Consider the following 17103-nt stretch of genomic DNA (forward strand, 5'->3'; position numbering starts at 1 on the left):
AGCACACTGACAGACCTAGCAACAACAATTGCCACACTCACGGTATTTCTCTCAACCCTACAGTCACTATTCGATAGTCTTTTAGTTCTTTCAGAATGAGGAGACATACATGAGAATTGTGCCCGATACGAGTTAAGTGGAGAACTCTTACAACTCAAGGTTAAAGAATTAACTGAAGAGTTAAAAGAACTCACAAAACTGCATGATATGCCAAGATCCTCCGAGACTTCTACCGGATCTCTATCGCGAGAAAAGGGAGCCACAACGTCAGCTAATCAGCAGACGGATGACTTTAGTGTTTTGATAAACACAGGTCGACCCGGGATTTCTACCGGTCATGCCAGGAATGAGAAGGAAATCACAACCCAGTCTTCTTTGAAGATAGGGGAATCAGGGATTTCTACCCGCCAATCTAGAGCTGGAAAGGAAACCTTAATGATTTCTATGAAATCGGAATCAGGGACTTCTACCTGTCAGTCTCGAACACGAACTGAAAAGGAAGTCTTAACGGATCCATCTTCAATGGAAACAGACTTGTCTAGTAATGAGAAATCATTCAAGACAAAATTGGTTACCCCATCTGAGTTTACAAGGTTGAAAAGCCTAAATAAACCAGAGAAAACAAGTTTTAATGAGTTTGAGTTTTTTAAACCTTTAAAGCTTTCGGACACTATGTCTGAGAAACCCTTGCTACGCCCTCAAAAGGTGGACATCGTTCGTCCAAGGATCAAATCCGATCATACTGTTCAATTCCAGAGATGGAATGAACAAATTGAACAATGGATGAACACTCCCTTCTTCACCACTGAGTCCAGCAACAGTTGGAATCAAGTGAAGCCGAGTCATGAAATAGACTCAAAATATGCATCCCTGCTTTTTGCTTATGGATTCATAAAACAGATGGTACTTCACTGCACCGACTTATAAGTTTTGGAGAAAATGCCAAAAGAGATTATGGAGGCTTGCAAAAGTTTCATCTCCATAACAAAGAGTAAAGGAATTCGACTTCATTTCGTTTCCTGTGTTGCTGAAATTATTACTGACTCAAAGATATTTCCGAACATTTCTGTCGTGACACTTGAAGGCATCAAAGAAGGTGACGCGAAGATAGAATATGATCCCAGACATGTTCCTAAAGCCAAGCCTTGCCAAGAAACAGTCTGGCCAACCAGGCGTATTCACGGGCTCAAGAATCTGATACAGCTCATACAACAGTTGATTTAGAAAAAGAAAAGCTTTGTCTACAAGACCTCCATCCCACTAACGATCGTCTCAAAAAGCTATAAAGAGACTCCGGCACTTGTCCAGACCAGTCTCGAAGCAACGCTGAAGAAACTCCTCAGAGGTCATATCCCCTTCAGCAAAGCAACCAAGGAAAACTTCTGCCAGATGGCCCAGTAGACTTTTCCAAAGGAGCACAACTGTAGATTGTGCACAGAAAGGCAGCTGTTCGAATGAACAGTTAGCAGCCATGTCAGCAGACAAGTTAGCAGCTATTAAGGCCCAAGACGAAATCAAAGTCAGCAAAGGCGGCTACACCAAGTCAACAATGGTGGCTACAAAAGTTTCCTGCATGTCAGCATCATGATGTCACAAGCAGAAAAGATATTTCTACCCCTGCTTTCGGTGCCGAAAGGTAATAATGCAAGGGCAAAAATGACAAACCAAAAAGACAAAAGTTACCCTTTGTCTTTAAACACACGCCTTTCAATTAAGGGTAAAAGCGGAAGACGGGAAAGATCTTCAACTATAAATTTGAAGCACCTCCAGAGGTTTAGACATTCGAAAAACACTCTTTCAAAGAAGAAGAAGAAGGCGATTTCCGGCGATCTTCCTCCGGCAAATTCCTTAAAGCACAGTATGTGATTAACACCCGTAATGGCTGAGTAGAAAAGAGGGAGCCGACCGGTGCCACGGTCGGTAACTTTGGAAGTTATGTAGATAAGTAGTTGATCAATCCATACTTTTTGTCACCTTTTAGTAACGAGCAAACAATGGCTATTTTTGCTAGGAAGTTTATAATTAGGCTCCCAAACTCGTACATGACCAGGAGTTGAACTTATATTGGCATAATAAACCTATGAAAAATTATTTCTGAGCTTCATATTCTGATTTTACCCTATGAAAACTTGCTCAAATCTTTCAATCTCTCATCTCTTTCCTAACATTCAAAGTTCCATCGAGCTCCTATAGAATTAGTTTAGGTGCTTAAATATTTGGAGGCTTGGATCTCACTTGCAAAATGACTCTCTTTAAAAAAACTTGTAGTTTGTTTTTACTTCATGTATTTTTAATTTTTTTTAATAGAGGTTCTCTTGAGCTTGAAATCTTGAAAGACAGTATGAAATAGTGATGGAATCTAGTTTGTATTGAATCTCTTGGGGGAAGATCAAATTTGTGTAATCAGAGAGCCTAACATGTGGCTTAAAGAGAGCTTTAAATCTCTTTGTTTTTTCAGCTAATAGAGCATATTAGTGGATTTTCTCGAGCAAGGGTTCTTGGGTGGTGACTACCAATGGGGGAACATCGAGAACAAAAAATGATTGTCTCCTTATGGTGTGTGCTTATTTTATGTTGATTTTTTGGGAAAGAGAAAAACTTCACTAACTTGATGTAATATGAGTACATTAGCCTGCATTTATAATAGAGGAAACAAGTAGAATCCAATTACAATTAAACTACCCTAATTCCCAGTTACACCCTATTAGGTTCTCGCGCCATGGATCAAGTCACCCAGTGATCTCCTCTGGCTTCCAGATTGGCTGATGAAGAAGGGAAGGATTTGGGGGTTTTAGAACGCCCAATGGTGTAGGAAAGTGAGCTTTTAAAGAAGCTCCACCCTTAGGCCTCTTTGGAGAGAGTACCCGATCTCGTCTATACTAATTGACAAATGCTTGTCTCTCTTCATTCACCTGACGCCCTATATAGGGAATTAGGGAAAACGTCAAAGGTTCCATAATTACAATTAGACCCTTATTGAACTTCAAATTATAATTAAACCCCTAAGATACTAAAATACAAGTTTAATCCATCTATCCTCTTCTCCGATTCGCCACTCTTGATGCTATGGAGTCCATAACATCACGCTCCTCCTGAAGAAAGAGCTTGTCCTCAAGCTCGAAAGTGGGGTATAGATCCTGGAAGGATTCGAGTGTCTCCCAAGAGGCTTCCACCAATTCTGCATCAGTCCACTGAACGAGCACCTCCCATGAGTTGTTAACACGCCTGGCTTGAAGGATCTGTGCTGGAGTGGGCATAGACCGGCCATCTTTGAGCGGAGGCAGAGGGGTATGTAGCAGGGGAGAGTCTCCCTTGAACGGCTTGAGGAGGGAGACGTGGAAGACATCATGTAGCTTGGCGTCTGGTGGAAGTTTCAAGCGATAAGCCACAGTGCCAATACGGTGAAGAACCTGGAATGGGCCATAAAATTTTGGAGAGGCCTTATGGCGTTTGATGGCTAAAAGAGAGAGTTGGCGGTATGGTTGAAGCTTGAGCCAAACAAATTCTCCGGGTGCAAAGGAAAGGGGACAATGCCCTTTGTCATAAGTGTGCTTCTTAATGGCTTGTGAACGTTGTAACTGAAGGCGGACCTGAGCAAACATTTCATCTTTGTCGGCTAAAGCTTGGTCCGGTGCTGCTACCCGAGAAGACCCCGGTTCATAAGATAGTTGACGTGGGGGGTCTCTTCCATAAACGACTCAAAAGGGGGTAGTACCCAGTGCGGTGTGGTAGGACGTATTATAACAATACTCTGCCCATGCTAACCAATGAACCCACTGCCGGGGAGTGTCCCCCACAAAGCACCTCAAATACATCTCCAGTCTGCGGTTTACCACCTCTGTCTGGCCATCTGTCTAAGGGTGGTATGATGAAGAGAGGGCTAACTTGGAGCCGTGAAGCTTAAATAGTTCCCCCAAAAATTTACTGGTGAATATAGCATAACGATTGCTAGTGATGGTCTCTGAAAGGCCATGGAGCCGGACAATATGATCCATGAAGAGTTGAGCGACTTGTGTGGCTGTATAAGGATGGCTGAGGGCCATAAAGTGTGCATATTTCGAGAACTGGTCTACCACAACAAGAATAACAGATTTCCCTGCAGAAGGAGGAAACCCATCAATAAAATCCATTGAGAGATCTGTCCATACCTGTGAAGGAAGTTGAAGGGGCTGGAGCAAGTTGGTGAGTTGTAAAGATTCAGATTTATTCTGCTGACAGACCTGGCATACGGCAACATAATCAGCAATGACCCGCTTCATACTCCTCCAGTAAAACTCCCGGCTAAGGCAGAAGTATGTCTTCTGCTGGCCCTCATGTGTATTGTCACGAAAGGAGGCAATAATGTTGGGAAGGAGTGCCGAAGAAGGATGAAGATATAGGAATCCTTTATAGAGAATGAGACTTTCCTGTAGTGTCCTTGGAATGGTTCTCGATTTGAGCTTGTAAGGCAAGGAGATCAGGATGATGGCGAGTATCCTGACGGATGGTGTCCAGCAATAGGGACCTGGGGTGGCTCAGTGTGTGCAAGTATGAATCCCCTAGTTCTCTATGTGACAAGGTGTCTGCCCCACGAATGAGATAACTCGGTTTGTATTCCACTTGAAAATCGAATCCCATTAATTTGTTGAGCCAATGTTGTTGTGGGGAGGTAGTAAGGCATTGCTCCAATAAGTATGTGAGGCTATAGTGGTCTGTCCGGATCATCAAAGGTTTGCCCCACAGATATCGCCTCCAATGTTGCACGGCTATGGCCAAGCCGATGAGTTCCCTTTCGTAAGTGGCTAACTTGTGATGGTGGGGAGCGAGGTGGCGGCTTAAATAAGCGATGGGTTGTCCCTATTGCTGCAAGACGACACCTATGGCTCCCCCGGATGCATCACATTCTATTATGAAATCTTTTGAAAAGTTGGGCAATTGAAGAACTGGAGCTGACGCTTATGCTTGTTTCAATTGGTGAAACGATGAGTCCGCCAACTGAGACCATTGAAAGGCATGCTTTTTTAATAAATTATACAATGGTGCTGCTAGCTGACCATATTCTTTTATAAATTTTCTATAATACCCTGCTAAACCAAGGAACCCTTTCAAAGCTGTGACGGAGTGAGGTGTGGGCCATTCCATGACAGCCTGTATCTTGCTGAAATCTGATTTCACCCCAGAGGCAGAGATCACATGCCCCAAATAAGCTACTTCGGAAGTGGCGAAGTCACACTTGGCTCTATTGAGAAATAAATGGTGTGTTCGGAGAAGTGTAAAAACCTGTCTCAATTGGTGCAAATGTGCTTCCCAAGTTTTGCTATAAACCAGTATATCGTCAAAAAAAACTAAGACATGCTTCCGTAAGAAAGGGCGAAATACCTCGTTCATAAGTGCTTGAAAGGTGGATAGGGCGTTGGATAGCCCAAATGGCATCACCATTTCCGGAGGATGATTCGGCCTTATCTTCATGTTTCTCAATGCTAACAGAGACTGGGTTAGCCGTGGCCCAATTAGGCTTGCCATGAAGTTTCCAGCATGTTGCCACAGGGTGGCTCTGACCACCACAGTAAGTGCAAAGTCGAGGCTCAGTACGGGAATTATTCGGACCAGTACGACCACCTCTATTTTCAACCCCTTTCATAGTTCTACCCCTCTCATATTTCTGCCCCGTCTTCGGTATGATGAAGATGTACCCGATTTCCAGAGAACATCGCCGATGGGGCATCAATATGAGAAGAAGGGGATGGATCAGGTATCCGAAGTAATCTAGAACTAATGTCATCGAAGGATGGCAGAGTGGAAGAACTTAGAAGCTGAGTTTTTGCAACCTCAAGGTAAGGTTTAATATTCGATAAGTAAATGGCTGCTGCCAAGGCTTCTTGTTGTCGTTCTTAACGGAAATATCAGTGGAGTATGGCTGAGCTATTTTCCATTCTTGGAGAAGGCCCCGAAATTGGGCAAAAAATTCGTGAATATTATCTCCATGTTTAGTATGCAACATATTTTGTAAGATATCATATACTTTTTGTAATGTGGCAGTACTTGAGTAAAGCTTAGCACAAGTGGACCACATTGTTGGCCACATGCTCTTCCATGCTATTTATGAGCCAACTTATCACCATGTTATCATTTTTAACCCACTTGTGGTAGGTCTCATCTTCTTCATCAATCGGAGGAGGAAATTTAATAACGTGGCTTAAAAGGTCACGGGTAATTAGAACCCTCCGGACTGATTGTGACCATCTCATGTAATTGGAGAGACCTCTTAGTGGAATCGTAGTAATACGGAGTATATCACTCTTATTACTATTGTGTCCACTCTCCATGATGAGGCAAGTCAAATGTGGAGGTCAAGGGAAATGACTTTCTTCAAATAACAATTACTCAATGTAATTTAAAGAATTGGTGGACCAAATCAGTCACCAAAAAAGAGAACAAGAAACCAATTTCCTTCAAGAGAGCAAGCACCAAATTATTAAAAAATTTGTACCTTTAGCAAGTGATCCAGCCATCACTCAATTTCTCTTGTATTCTAAAAAACAAAGAGAAGAAGGTAGATGGAACCGATTAGGCCTTAATCCAAAATCAAACACAAACTGAGAGAGAGAAAAAATATTTAGAGAAGATTTAAAGGAAAATCAAGATACTTGGAAGAAATTTATCTTCAGCTCATGGGATACTTCAATGTAAAAAAAAATCAATTTTTGAAGTTCAAAAGAAACCACAAAGGGTAAATGACTGATGGAATTTCGAGAAACATATAATGGGCATCCAACAACATAACACAAACCCATGAGCAACATTAAGTAGGAGAAGTTACAACAACATGTGCTAGAATTCTACCTCAAATAAGATGGATCCAAGTTACATAAAGGTAATTGAATCTCAACCATCAATCTTAATAAGACAAGCAACAAATGATCTTGATCACGCTTGTAATTGATTTACAAGAAGATCAAGATTTAAAATCAATTTAGTCATAAAAATAAATCTTTACAACATACAAAGATTTATCTTGACTTGATGTGATTTAAAGTTCAAGAAGTTGAAAAACAGTAAAGAGGAGTATGTAAATAAGGAAAGGAAACAAAATGTAAATAAGAAGAGAATGAACTTATCTCTTCATGACTGAACTCCTTCTTTTACAACTTCTTGAACAGATTCCTTAATAACTTCATCAAGAGGGATCCTAAACTCCTTGCTCTGATACCATGTAGAATTTAGGATCTCATGAAAGGAACTTTAGACCAACGAGGAAGAAGAAGAAGAAGAGAGAAGGAGAGGAGAAGAAGAAGATGTGGAAGGAGAGAATTTGGATTAAGGGAGAAGAGGTTTGCGTAAAAGAGAAAATGAGGGCTGGACGAATTTGTGGAATGAGAGGAGAGTGCTTCAATGCTCTACCTCTTAGCTAATGCCTTTATTTATAGTATTTAAAATGCCCTTAGGGCTACAACTTGATGACATAAAAGTTAAAAAGAACATATATTTACACCTCTATGCCATCTTTAAGTGAAGTACCATATTTCACACATATGCAACTTCTTTGAAATGTGAGTTTTTTGTCTTGAGCTTGTGGGCTTGAGCCCATCTTCCAACAGAGACCACTACCTTCGGAGTGGACAATGCATAAGATACACAACAAAGTAACAAAAATGCAAAACTTAAAAACAACATCAAATCTAGAAATCTTTACATGCCTTGAATGAGCACATCATAGAGTGATTAAATATGACCAAAACTCTCCAATTAGCAGACAAATTTGGTTAAAAAAACTCAAATTTTAGGAGAAAAGAAAACTCAATTCACGTCAATGCATGGAGAGAAAAAAATTTTGTTTTTGGCAGAATTGATCTTTGGCACTTCTGATATCGATATCTCAAAAAATATAGCTCAGTAATCACAAATGGTTTTTTGATCAAGAAACTAATAGATTTAAAATGATGCCTAATTTGATATATAAATATTCGTTCTTGAATCTTTTATGACCTCTGGATTTTCTTCATTCTATTGTTTGACCTTGAAGACTCCAATGCGAATATCTCCTTAAATATAGATCAATTTGATATGAAAATTTTCATTTTTTAGATAAATAGTTTGATAGATTTTGGACTATAATCTAGCCGAATTGAGTACTCTCCCTCTAGAAATCTTAGATTGAGAATTGGTTTAATAAGGTAGAAAATAGACTTATAGTTATTTCTTATGACATAACAATATGTATATGTAATGTTTCATTATTGTTGGCTTAAAATTGCTTGGAATTAGAAGTTTTTTCTGCTACTCGAACCTCTCTTGCAGTCTGACCTTTGTTATTTCAAATATTGATTTCTCTTTATAGAAAACTCCAATTGCAAAAATTATTTTTGAGTTCGAAAGTATAGTTGAATATATTTCCCTAAATATATTTTTTTAAATATGAAATTTTCAGTACAGAGGTGCAAACACTCAGAAACCAACAGATTCTAGGTTAGGAAAAAATGAACAAAAGATAAAATGCGAACCTAAACTACTAGAGATGATAAAAAAAAAGATCACATTATCTCTGTGGGCTGACTGAGTCAGCTCACAAAACTTGCTCTGATACCATGTTGAATTTTTGGAAAAGTGAAAAACTTTACTAACCTTTTGTAATTTGTGTACAATGAGCCTTTATTTATAATAGAGGAAACAAGTAGAATCCAATAACAGTTAAACTATCCTTATCCCAATTATACTCAAAGTTAAACAATTGGGTAACTGAACATAAATAGAAGAATAACATAACTAAAATACCTTTAACTAAGACTCTTCTATGAGACCTCCTCTTGTGAGACTCTTTTAAGTCTCCACCATAATAATTTTGGCTTTGTGAGACTTCTTCCTATGAGATTCATGTAGGACTCTTCCATTCTTACTCTTTAAAATGTCAATATATTTTAAAAATATATCTGCTCCTTCAGAAATTTGATTGGGTGAATAAGGTGATATACAATTAATGTTGGAGCATAATGATCATATGTTTAGATGTGTTACTTGCATGTTTTCATCAACCTTTGTAATTTACAAAGAAATAGGAGACTTCCTATGGACACCAAGAGCATTAAGGTTAAAGAACAAGTTGCCACATTCATAGTTACTACATTATTGGTCCCAAAATCTTCACTAAAATAATTTTTATGATAAAAAATACTTAAGCTACTAATGATAGATATTCAGTATGCCTTGACAACACAAAAAAGCCTGAAAGATACTTTTGGTAGGACAATTATTCAATCAGCCAAGAGGAGTTTGAACGATCCATTGGGAAAGGGTATAAATAGCTCAACCCAAAAACCACACCATCCAAATAACCTAGTCGATGAACAAGAGAGAAAATGCTTGGGAAAAAGTTGTCTACTCTAGTTCTAAACAACTAGAAAGATGATGATCACAACAAGCAAGGAACAATTTCATTTGAACGAATGAAGCCAACTGGTTGACCAAATAGGAGAGAGAAAACCCTCAATCAAGGCCCATTTACCTACACATTGAAAATGGCAGCCCAAAAGAGGCAAGAAGAGAAAAGAAGAAAATGAGGTGCATCAGAGAAGACCTTTTGACTGACAAGGATTTTTTAGAACGATACTGAGAGAGAAAAGCTATTGTAAAGGATTGTTCTATAGAGCATTCAAATGGGCAGTTCAAAATGGTCGAATGATTGAAGAATGAGAAAAGGCCGATTATAAAAAACCATTCGAATGAGCCGCCCTTATGTGTTTGAATGATGTAACCCAAAAGAGTTGCAAGAAGAGATTCCAAGCTTCAATTGGGCCACAATAGGTTTCCAAAATTTGTGAATGATCTATTTATGTGATTAACAACTCACAAAATTTTTTTTAAGTATTTTCATATAATTTTTAGTCAAAATTTCATTGAATTTTAAGAAAGGACAAAAGCTTCTTTCCAAATTCAACGGTTCAACTTTGAATGTTGAGAGCTTCCATATTGTAACCCAAAGTTTTATATTCTCAAGTTTTAACATTTCTATGACTATACCTGGGTATAATCTCACTTCCAAATAAAAAATTGAGTTCAAATTTCAGTTGAAGTAAGCTACACTTCAAATAGTAAAGTGTTTCTCTTGCTAGTGCTTTGAAACTTTATACACTTAGCTTTATCTTTGCTAGATAAGAGTGTCTAGCTAGTTATTGGAAATACCATTAGTGGGTCTAGGTTGGAGAACCTCGTGTATGTAAATCTATATGAGAATGTATAGTAAATTAGTTGTTTCGGTCAATTAAGTGGCATAAGCCCCTATTGTGGGTAGCACAATAATTGGCTTTAATGATAATTCGTAGTAGATTCCATTTGGTCCAAAACATAGTGAATTAACTCTAAGATGCAAATGGATTAGTCAGTCGAGTCTAGATAACATTCTGTGTTCTTTGTGTGATTTATTACATGTGCATTGCTCTTAACTTTGAAATCAATTTTATACATTGAAATTACTCTAAAGTGTAAACACACATTAAACAAAGTAAAAAAGAACATAAAACTAGTAATAAAGTTAACAAATCTATTCAACATCCTCCCCCCTGTTTGTTCATCGTAAGACTAACATATAAGTGAAGGCCAAAGGTATTCCATATCAATGGAACAATTAATTGCTCATTAAATTCGTTAGCTAAGGTCTTCTTGTGAATTTTTCTTCTTCTTTGGAAAAGATTCTCCCAATGAATTTAATAGAACTCGATGCAAGAAACCCAAAAACCTTTCTTAGGTTATTATTGACAATTCGCTAGGAAAGACCTACGAAAATTTTTTTTATCCCAATGAAATTCAAGATTCACTAGGAAAGGGTCCCCTTTCTATGCGAATACTTGATTTTGCTTGGAGAAGCTTTCTTCCAATTTCTATTTTGAGAAAACCCTTTGCCAATGATTTTTTATATTCGCTGGTAAGGGGTACCTTTCCCTAGTGCATTTCAAAATTATTTTGGAATGTTTTTTAGTTAAACTTAACTATCAAAATTTATTAAATAAAATATTTTGTATTATTAATATTTTAATTTAAATATATTTAACTGAATTACTTTAGTAAAATTATACTATTAATTAAATTATTACTAAAAAATTATTAGATTATAAATTCTTGCTTGCATATGGTTCATGATATAATGTGTAATAAATGATATATATTATAATAATTAAATAATAATAACCTTTTTTATGTGATTAATTAAATTAATCTAATTTGTCACTAAGTTATTTGCAATAAATTAAGTTAATACTCAGCTATACTTAATTATTTACTTTAACCTACATTATCAATAAGGTATAACAAATGAATGATATTATTCTATCTAAAATAATTTAATTAATTTATTAAATTTTATGTGATATATTATCAAAAAACTTAAATATAATATTCTAATTTAGAACTTTAAATAATATAATATCGATTAAACTATGGGACCTAAATTATTAAACTATTCTTTTAAATTGTCTAACTATTAACACATGAATGATTGTATTATTTAATTAAATTTTTTAAATTTTGATTTTGAATTATTTTAATTATCCCATTGATAAATTTAAGTTTGAATTGTGTTTACTTAAATATCATACATTCTTATGAGTTTTAGCACGTTTTAATATGTATCATATTATTATAAATAGCTATATTAACTATTAAAAACTTTTCAGATAGTTGACAGTGAAGAGTGAAAATGGCAAATACTAGGAAACACATAGCTCCTATGACCAATTAAAACTGACCGTTTAAAAAAAAAAATAATGATATATCAACTAATACTAAATATATCATTCATGTAATTGTTCCAAAGTTATGAGGTCAATGGTAATTTCTCTTTTTTTTATTTTTATTTTTTTTATATAAAGTGGCAATTGTCATTGCATGTTATATGATACACAATTATATAAGGATACCATGTAACAGTGATGATCTTATTGAAGGAAAGGAAGCAATATAAGTTATTGGTGATGATGTAGAGTTGAAAAGGATAAGGAAAAAGATCAAGCTAATTTGGAGGAAGAATTGACCAACCTATGATCTCAACATTGAGGAGAATGAGAAATGAACAAACTGAATTTGCTAACTATTTTTGCAACAATATAAAATCTCAAATGTGGGATGATGTGTAAAGTGAAATAGTTGATTTAACATGTATGTGCAATTTCTTTTAGATGAAAGATTTTTTTAAAATTTGTATTTGGTTTTTATAATCAATATTTGATTTACTAAAAACTCATAGCAAATGTATGGTAGTGTATGGTAATATACTAGAGTTATAAAAAATTTGAATCTATTTCATTGGAAAAATCACTAATAACTATAATAAAATTTTGAAAAATTTCAGATAATTTTCGAGCAAGACACTTATACGATTTTAAATCGAAGGTTTCTTAAAAATATGTTAAAAGACACCCCGAGTGTAGAGGTAGCATGACTAGTAAATAAGGAGAGTTTCTATTGAGATTACATAATATTGTAATTATGGAAGCTGGTGTATGTCCTCTTATGTCTTTTTCTTTTTTAAGTATGTAGCCCTTAAGGCACTGTAGTTATTGTAAACACCTTACCACAACTATTAATACAACCTCAAGGCATGAGGTAGAGTATTCAAGCATCTTCTTCTTGGTTCAAATTCGTCTTTACACCTTTCACTTTTTTCCTTTTCTTTCTCTCTTGGTTTTTTCTCTCATTTCTCCCAAGAGCTAGAGTTCATGTCTTCTCTCCTTTCCATGAGATCTCTTGTATTTATTTGTTGGCCCTAGAAGTCAACATCCAGGAAAAACATTTATAGTTTCTTTAGGGATACAAGTTTTTAGGGAAGGACACTAATGGGCCATAGTTTGATTAATTATATTTGACATCTTAGTTACTAAAAATTAATAGTTAAGTAGGGTAATACACTAGATTTATCAATAATTTGCATCCATTTCCTTAAAAATGCAATAATACTTGTAATTTTTTTAAAACAATTTTCAAGTAATTTCTCGTACTAATACAATTTTCTGTTGAAGTTTCTTAGATATGTATATCAAGAAAAAAATATTAGTTCCCTTACTATCTATAGCATTGCACCTCACACAATTTAACTCACATAAGTAGAAAAAACTAGGTACATTTATAAAACTCGACCATTAAAAAGTCATAAACTAAGTTTATTTGAAGATCTCCCCACTTTTACAAACTTAATTGGTACAAAAACTCATCCATTATTTTTATTTTTATTTACTAATATCTTTGTGGTTAATAAGTGTAGTAAAATGTTAAACGGTACCCATTGTTAACTGAACCTTTTGTAATTTTTAAAACTCAAAATTTAAGTGTATAATGTATGATTATGTTAAGTTATAGATTTTAAAAGTTAGATATGTAATTTTTTTATTATTTATCTACACTGTTTTTCTTTTCAATATTTTATACATGATCGATTTTTATTTTTATTTTGTAAAAAAATTTGTATACCTATCTATGTATTAATGGGTATTGATTATATTATTTAGTCTTTGTAATGCATCTATCTATCTGTCTATCTATCTATAATACCGTTAATGACTAATTGGATATGGAAAAACCTTTACTTATTTCCATTGAATATGATAAACAATTAACAAATATTAAGACCTAATTAGGTAATAATATTTTCTCTATTTTCATTCCATGTAATTAAGTTGTATACAAAAAAATACGGTAATTAGAGGGATAAGATTGATACCCATAAATTCAAAAATTGTTGCAAATGGATCAAAGTTTTGGATGGGCCATGTGATCCTTCTCCCCTCCCTGGCTCCCCTTCTACATTGTGACTAAATAAGCTTGAATTCCCAAGGCAGCTCAACCAATGCATTGCAACATTACCTCAAGACACCAAAAAAAAATTGTGTATTCATAAATTCTTTAAAAGTATTTTTCATATATATGAGATAAGAAGACCATATCGAGGATTGATCCTTGAAAAGAGAAGTATCAATTTTAACCATTTATCTTTTAAAAAAAAATCTATCAAATGGACAAAAAATAGAAGAAATTTCTTATTTTTAGGTGTTATTTGGGTAATTTTATCTCATTAATCGTCTATCCTTTATTAAATCGAACATAAAAATGGTTAAAGGTGATTTTATATCCAATTTCACAATTATACATAATAGAAATTTTATTATTTTTTCAATTTATGTATATTTAATATAGTTTATGATTATGGAAACTTTTAAAATGATTTTGTGATTTTTCAGTGAATTTTGTTATAAGCTTATCTCATTAGATTTATATACAATTTAAACTCTAATTTACACCAATAAATCTTTATGATATTCTTCTAATCATTTATCTTCATGATCAACTAGAACTAATTGATATTAGCTTTTCTATTAATAATATCTAGTATACACACTAATTATTTTCCCCATTTCTTATGATGTTATAGATACTGCCATACACTTCCTTACTCGTAATATCCTTAATAGGTTAACTTATCTCAAAATAATTTTGTAGAACTAATTTTATGAACTCTTGTAATAGTATGGTAATGTTTGTGTCCTACTCATAGGTTGCCCCGATGTTCTGAAGTAGGGTTATATCTTCAGTGGCTAAGATTTTGGATCATCCAGTTAGATTTAAAAACAAAAAACAAAAGGTACGCACGTGTATAAGAGGTACGTCCACATGATCTTGCGCGTGCATGGTTTATCAAGATCATGTGGGACCAAAGCAGGATGAATTTTTTTATTGATTCGATCCGACTATTGGAATGGATCAAGATCTAAGCCATTGGATGGAAAACGGTTATAGATCTGAACTATCAAATTAGGCGGTTATAGATCCAAACTATTATAGTTTGAATAGTCAGATCAAAGCAATTACATGTCTGATCGTTAGATTGGGATCAATGTTTTGAACCATTAGATCAATGGGTTACATTTCTAGACAGGCATGTCAAGGGGTGGTTTTCCCAAAAGGGTTAGAAAGCTCAGAGCTATAAAAAATGTTTTTAAAAGAAGAAATCATTCTTCATGTTCCAGAGAGAAGTTCCAATGTTCTTGAAAAAAAAAAAAAAAAATCCTCCGTTCAATCTGATTTAGTAGTCAGAAAAAGTCCTATAGAGTTCGATGGCCTGCCAAGTACTATGCATATCTACAAGGGTAAAAGGTCCGTTGTATCTTGGGAAGGGATCGTCAACATCATGTGCATTGTAAGAGGGGAATCTTATTTGAAGATATTGAATACACGTCTCAGGCCTTATAGAAGTATTATTTAAAATGTTTATTAGTTACTGTCTGATTGGTGAAGCGGGTCGGTAAAAGGTACAGATCGATACCAAATATTAATTTGGGTTTATTAAAGTGTTTAATAAAGTCCCGATGAGTTGCTTTAATATATTATTTCCAACAATTTCAAAAGAGATTTAGACTTCTAGAATGGGAAAATATGAAAACTCATTGAACAAAACATTGAAACTTGAACCGTTTGATGGAAAAAGTTTCAGCAGATGGCAGAAATGAATGGAATATGAGTTAACAACTCTAGATTTATTCTATGTAGTTGTAAGTGCTCCCCCCAATTAGTAGCCCAGAGGATCATGAATCAACATGATAAGGTGTTATGCACAAATATGAGAAAACTATTTATTTGTGTCATGGTCTGATCCTTAGTGCACTAAGCAACAATTTATATGACTTGTATTCTAATACTAAAAGTGCAAAAGGTTTAATGAAAATTTTAGAGTCAAAGTACGGGAAAGAAACAGAGTGTGAACAAAAGTTTTTCATAGGAGAGTATTTGACCTACATGATGGCAGATGGGAAATCGGTGATCGATCGAGCACATGAAATTTAAAATATCGTTGCTAAGATTATCGCTAAAGGTATTCCTATAGATGATAGAATATATTGTGTTGAATTTATGGAAAAGAGAAATACTTCATTGACTTATTATAATCAGAGTACATGAACCTCTATTTATTATAGAGGAAGGTAGTAGAGTCCAATTACTATAAAACTACCTTTGTCCCAATTACACCTAAACACTAACACTTAAAGATAAGTCCTAGCATAATTAAATAACTCCATATAAATAGAAGACAACATAACTCAAACTAGAACTCTTCTATGAGGACGTGACTAGAAGATAAAGATACCAGCTCGTGGCTATCTTTATGGGTCCCACTTGATCTTCTAACCAGCTCGTGGTTATCTTTGTTAGTCCTTCTGGATCTTCCATCCAACTTATGGTTATCTTTGTGAGTCCCACTTGATCTTCCAACATATGTGATAAGGATGCCAGCTAGTGGTAATCATGATGGGTCCTACTTCTTATGGGTTTGGACTCATCTTACAATACTCTGAGATATGTGGACTTTCCTTGGTCGTGTGACACATCTTATAATCCTCTTAGATATGTGGGCCTTCTTGGGCCCATCTTCCAACAAATGAATTTAGGATCCCATGATTAGAACCTCAATCAAAGTAAGAGAGGGAGAGGAGAAGAAAAGAAGAAGAGAAGAGAAGATAGAAAGGGAGAGAGAGAGCCTTTAGGCTAAGAGAGAGCTTGAACAAATTAAGAGAAGGGGAGAAAGCTTGAATGCTCTACCCCAATCCATGAGCCTCTATTTATACTTTTTTAGAGGATGTTACAATGTCCATAATGCCCTTAGCGCTACAAGCTTTAAATAAGAAAAAAACATAAGTAGATATGTTCCTCCTTGACTAATTACATCCTTGTGCCATCTTTATGAGAAGTCTTCTTATTTATCAAGATGCCACCTCTCTTGGGCGTGTGGGCTTTCTCCTTGGATGTGTGGGCCTTCCTTGGTCATGTGGGCTTGAGTCCATATTCCAACCCCCCGTCTAGCTGGGGGCGAGAGAACATCATAAATGCCTAGCTTGCTTCAAATGGTGTATAGGATCTTCCTGTATAAAATGGTAGTCCATCATATCTTCCAACACTCCCCCTCAAGCTGGTAGTCTCTTTGTTCTTTACCAAGAGACCCAATTTGCAGAATATAGGAGAGAGTGAAATCACTCCTAGCCCTAAGACAAAACCCCATACTCAAGTCAAATTGTCATAGTCAAAAACATTTTTTGCTCAATTTCAAAGGTGGAAGAGTAGTCCTACTGTGAGGCTCAAAGTCTACTACTTTCT

General features: G+C 35.4%; 1 protein-coding gene across 1 annotated transcript; it reads right to left on the minus strand.

Annotated features, from left to right (window-relative positions):
- Positions 1 to 3032: 3032 nt before the first annotated feature.
- On the minus strand, positions 3033 to 3602 carry LOC137951139 (uncharacterized). The gene has a single exon (XM_068797737.1). It carries the CDS (start codon positions 3600 to 3602, stop codon positions 3033 to 3035), a length of 570 nt encoding a protein of 189 aa, XP_068653838.1.
- Between the last annotated feature and the right edge of the window lie 13501 nt (positions 3603 to 17103).

Source organism: Aristolochia californica, unplaced genomic scaffold, assembly GCF_029961685.1.
Source record: "Aristolochia californica isolate CCGP_79_NKW_82.1479 unplaced genomic scaffold, dmAriCali1.0.hap1 SCAF_15, whole genome shotgun sequence".
Taxonomy (NCBI): Eukaryota; Viridiplantae; Streptophyta; class Magnoliopsida; order Piperales; family Aristolochiaceae; genus Aristolochia; species Aristolochia californica.

Excerpts from the sequence above, each read along its gene's own strand:
- LOC137951139 (XM_068797737.1), bottom strand. The coding sequence starts at position 3,602 with ATGTTTGCTCAGGTCCGCCTTCAGTTACAACGTTCACAAGCCATTAAG.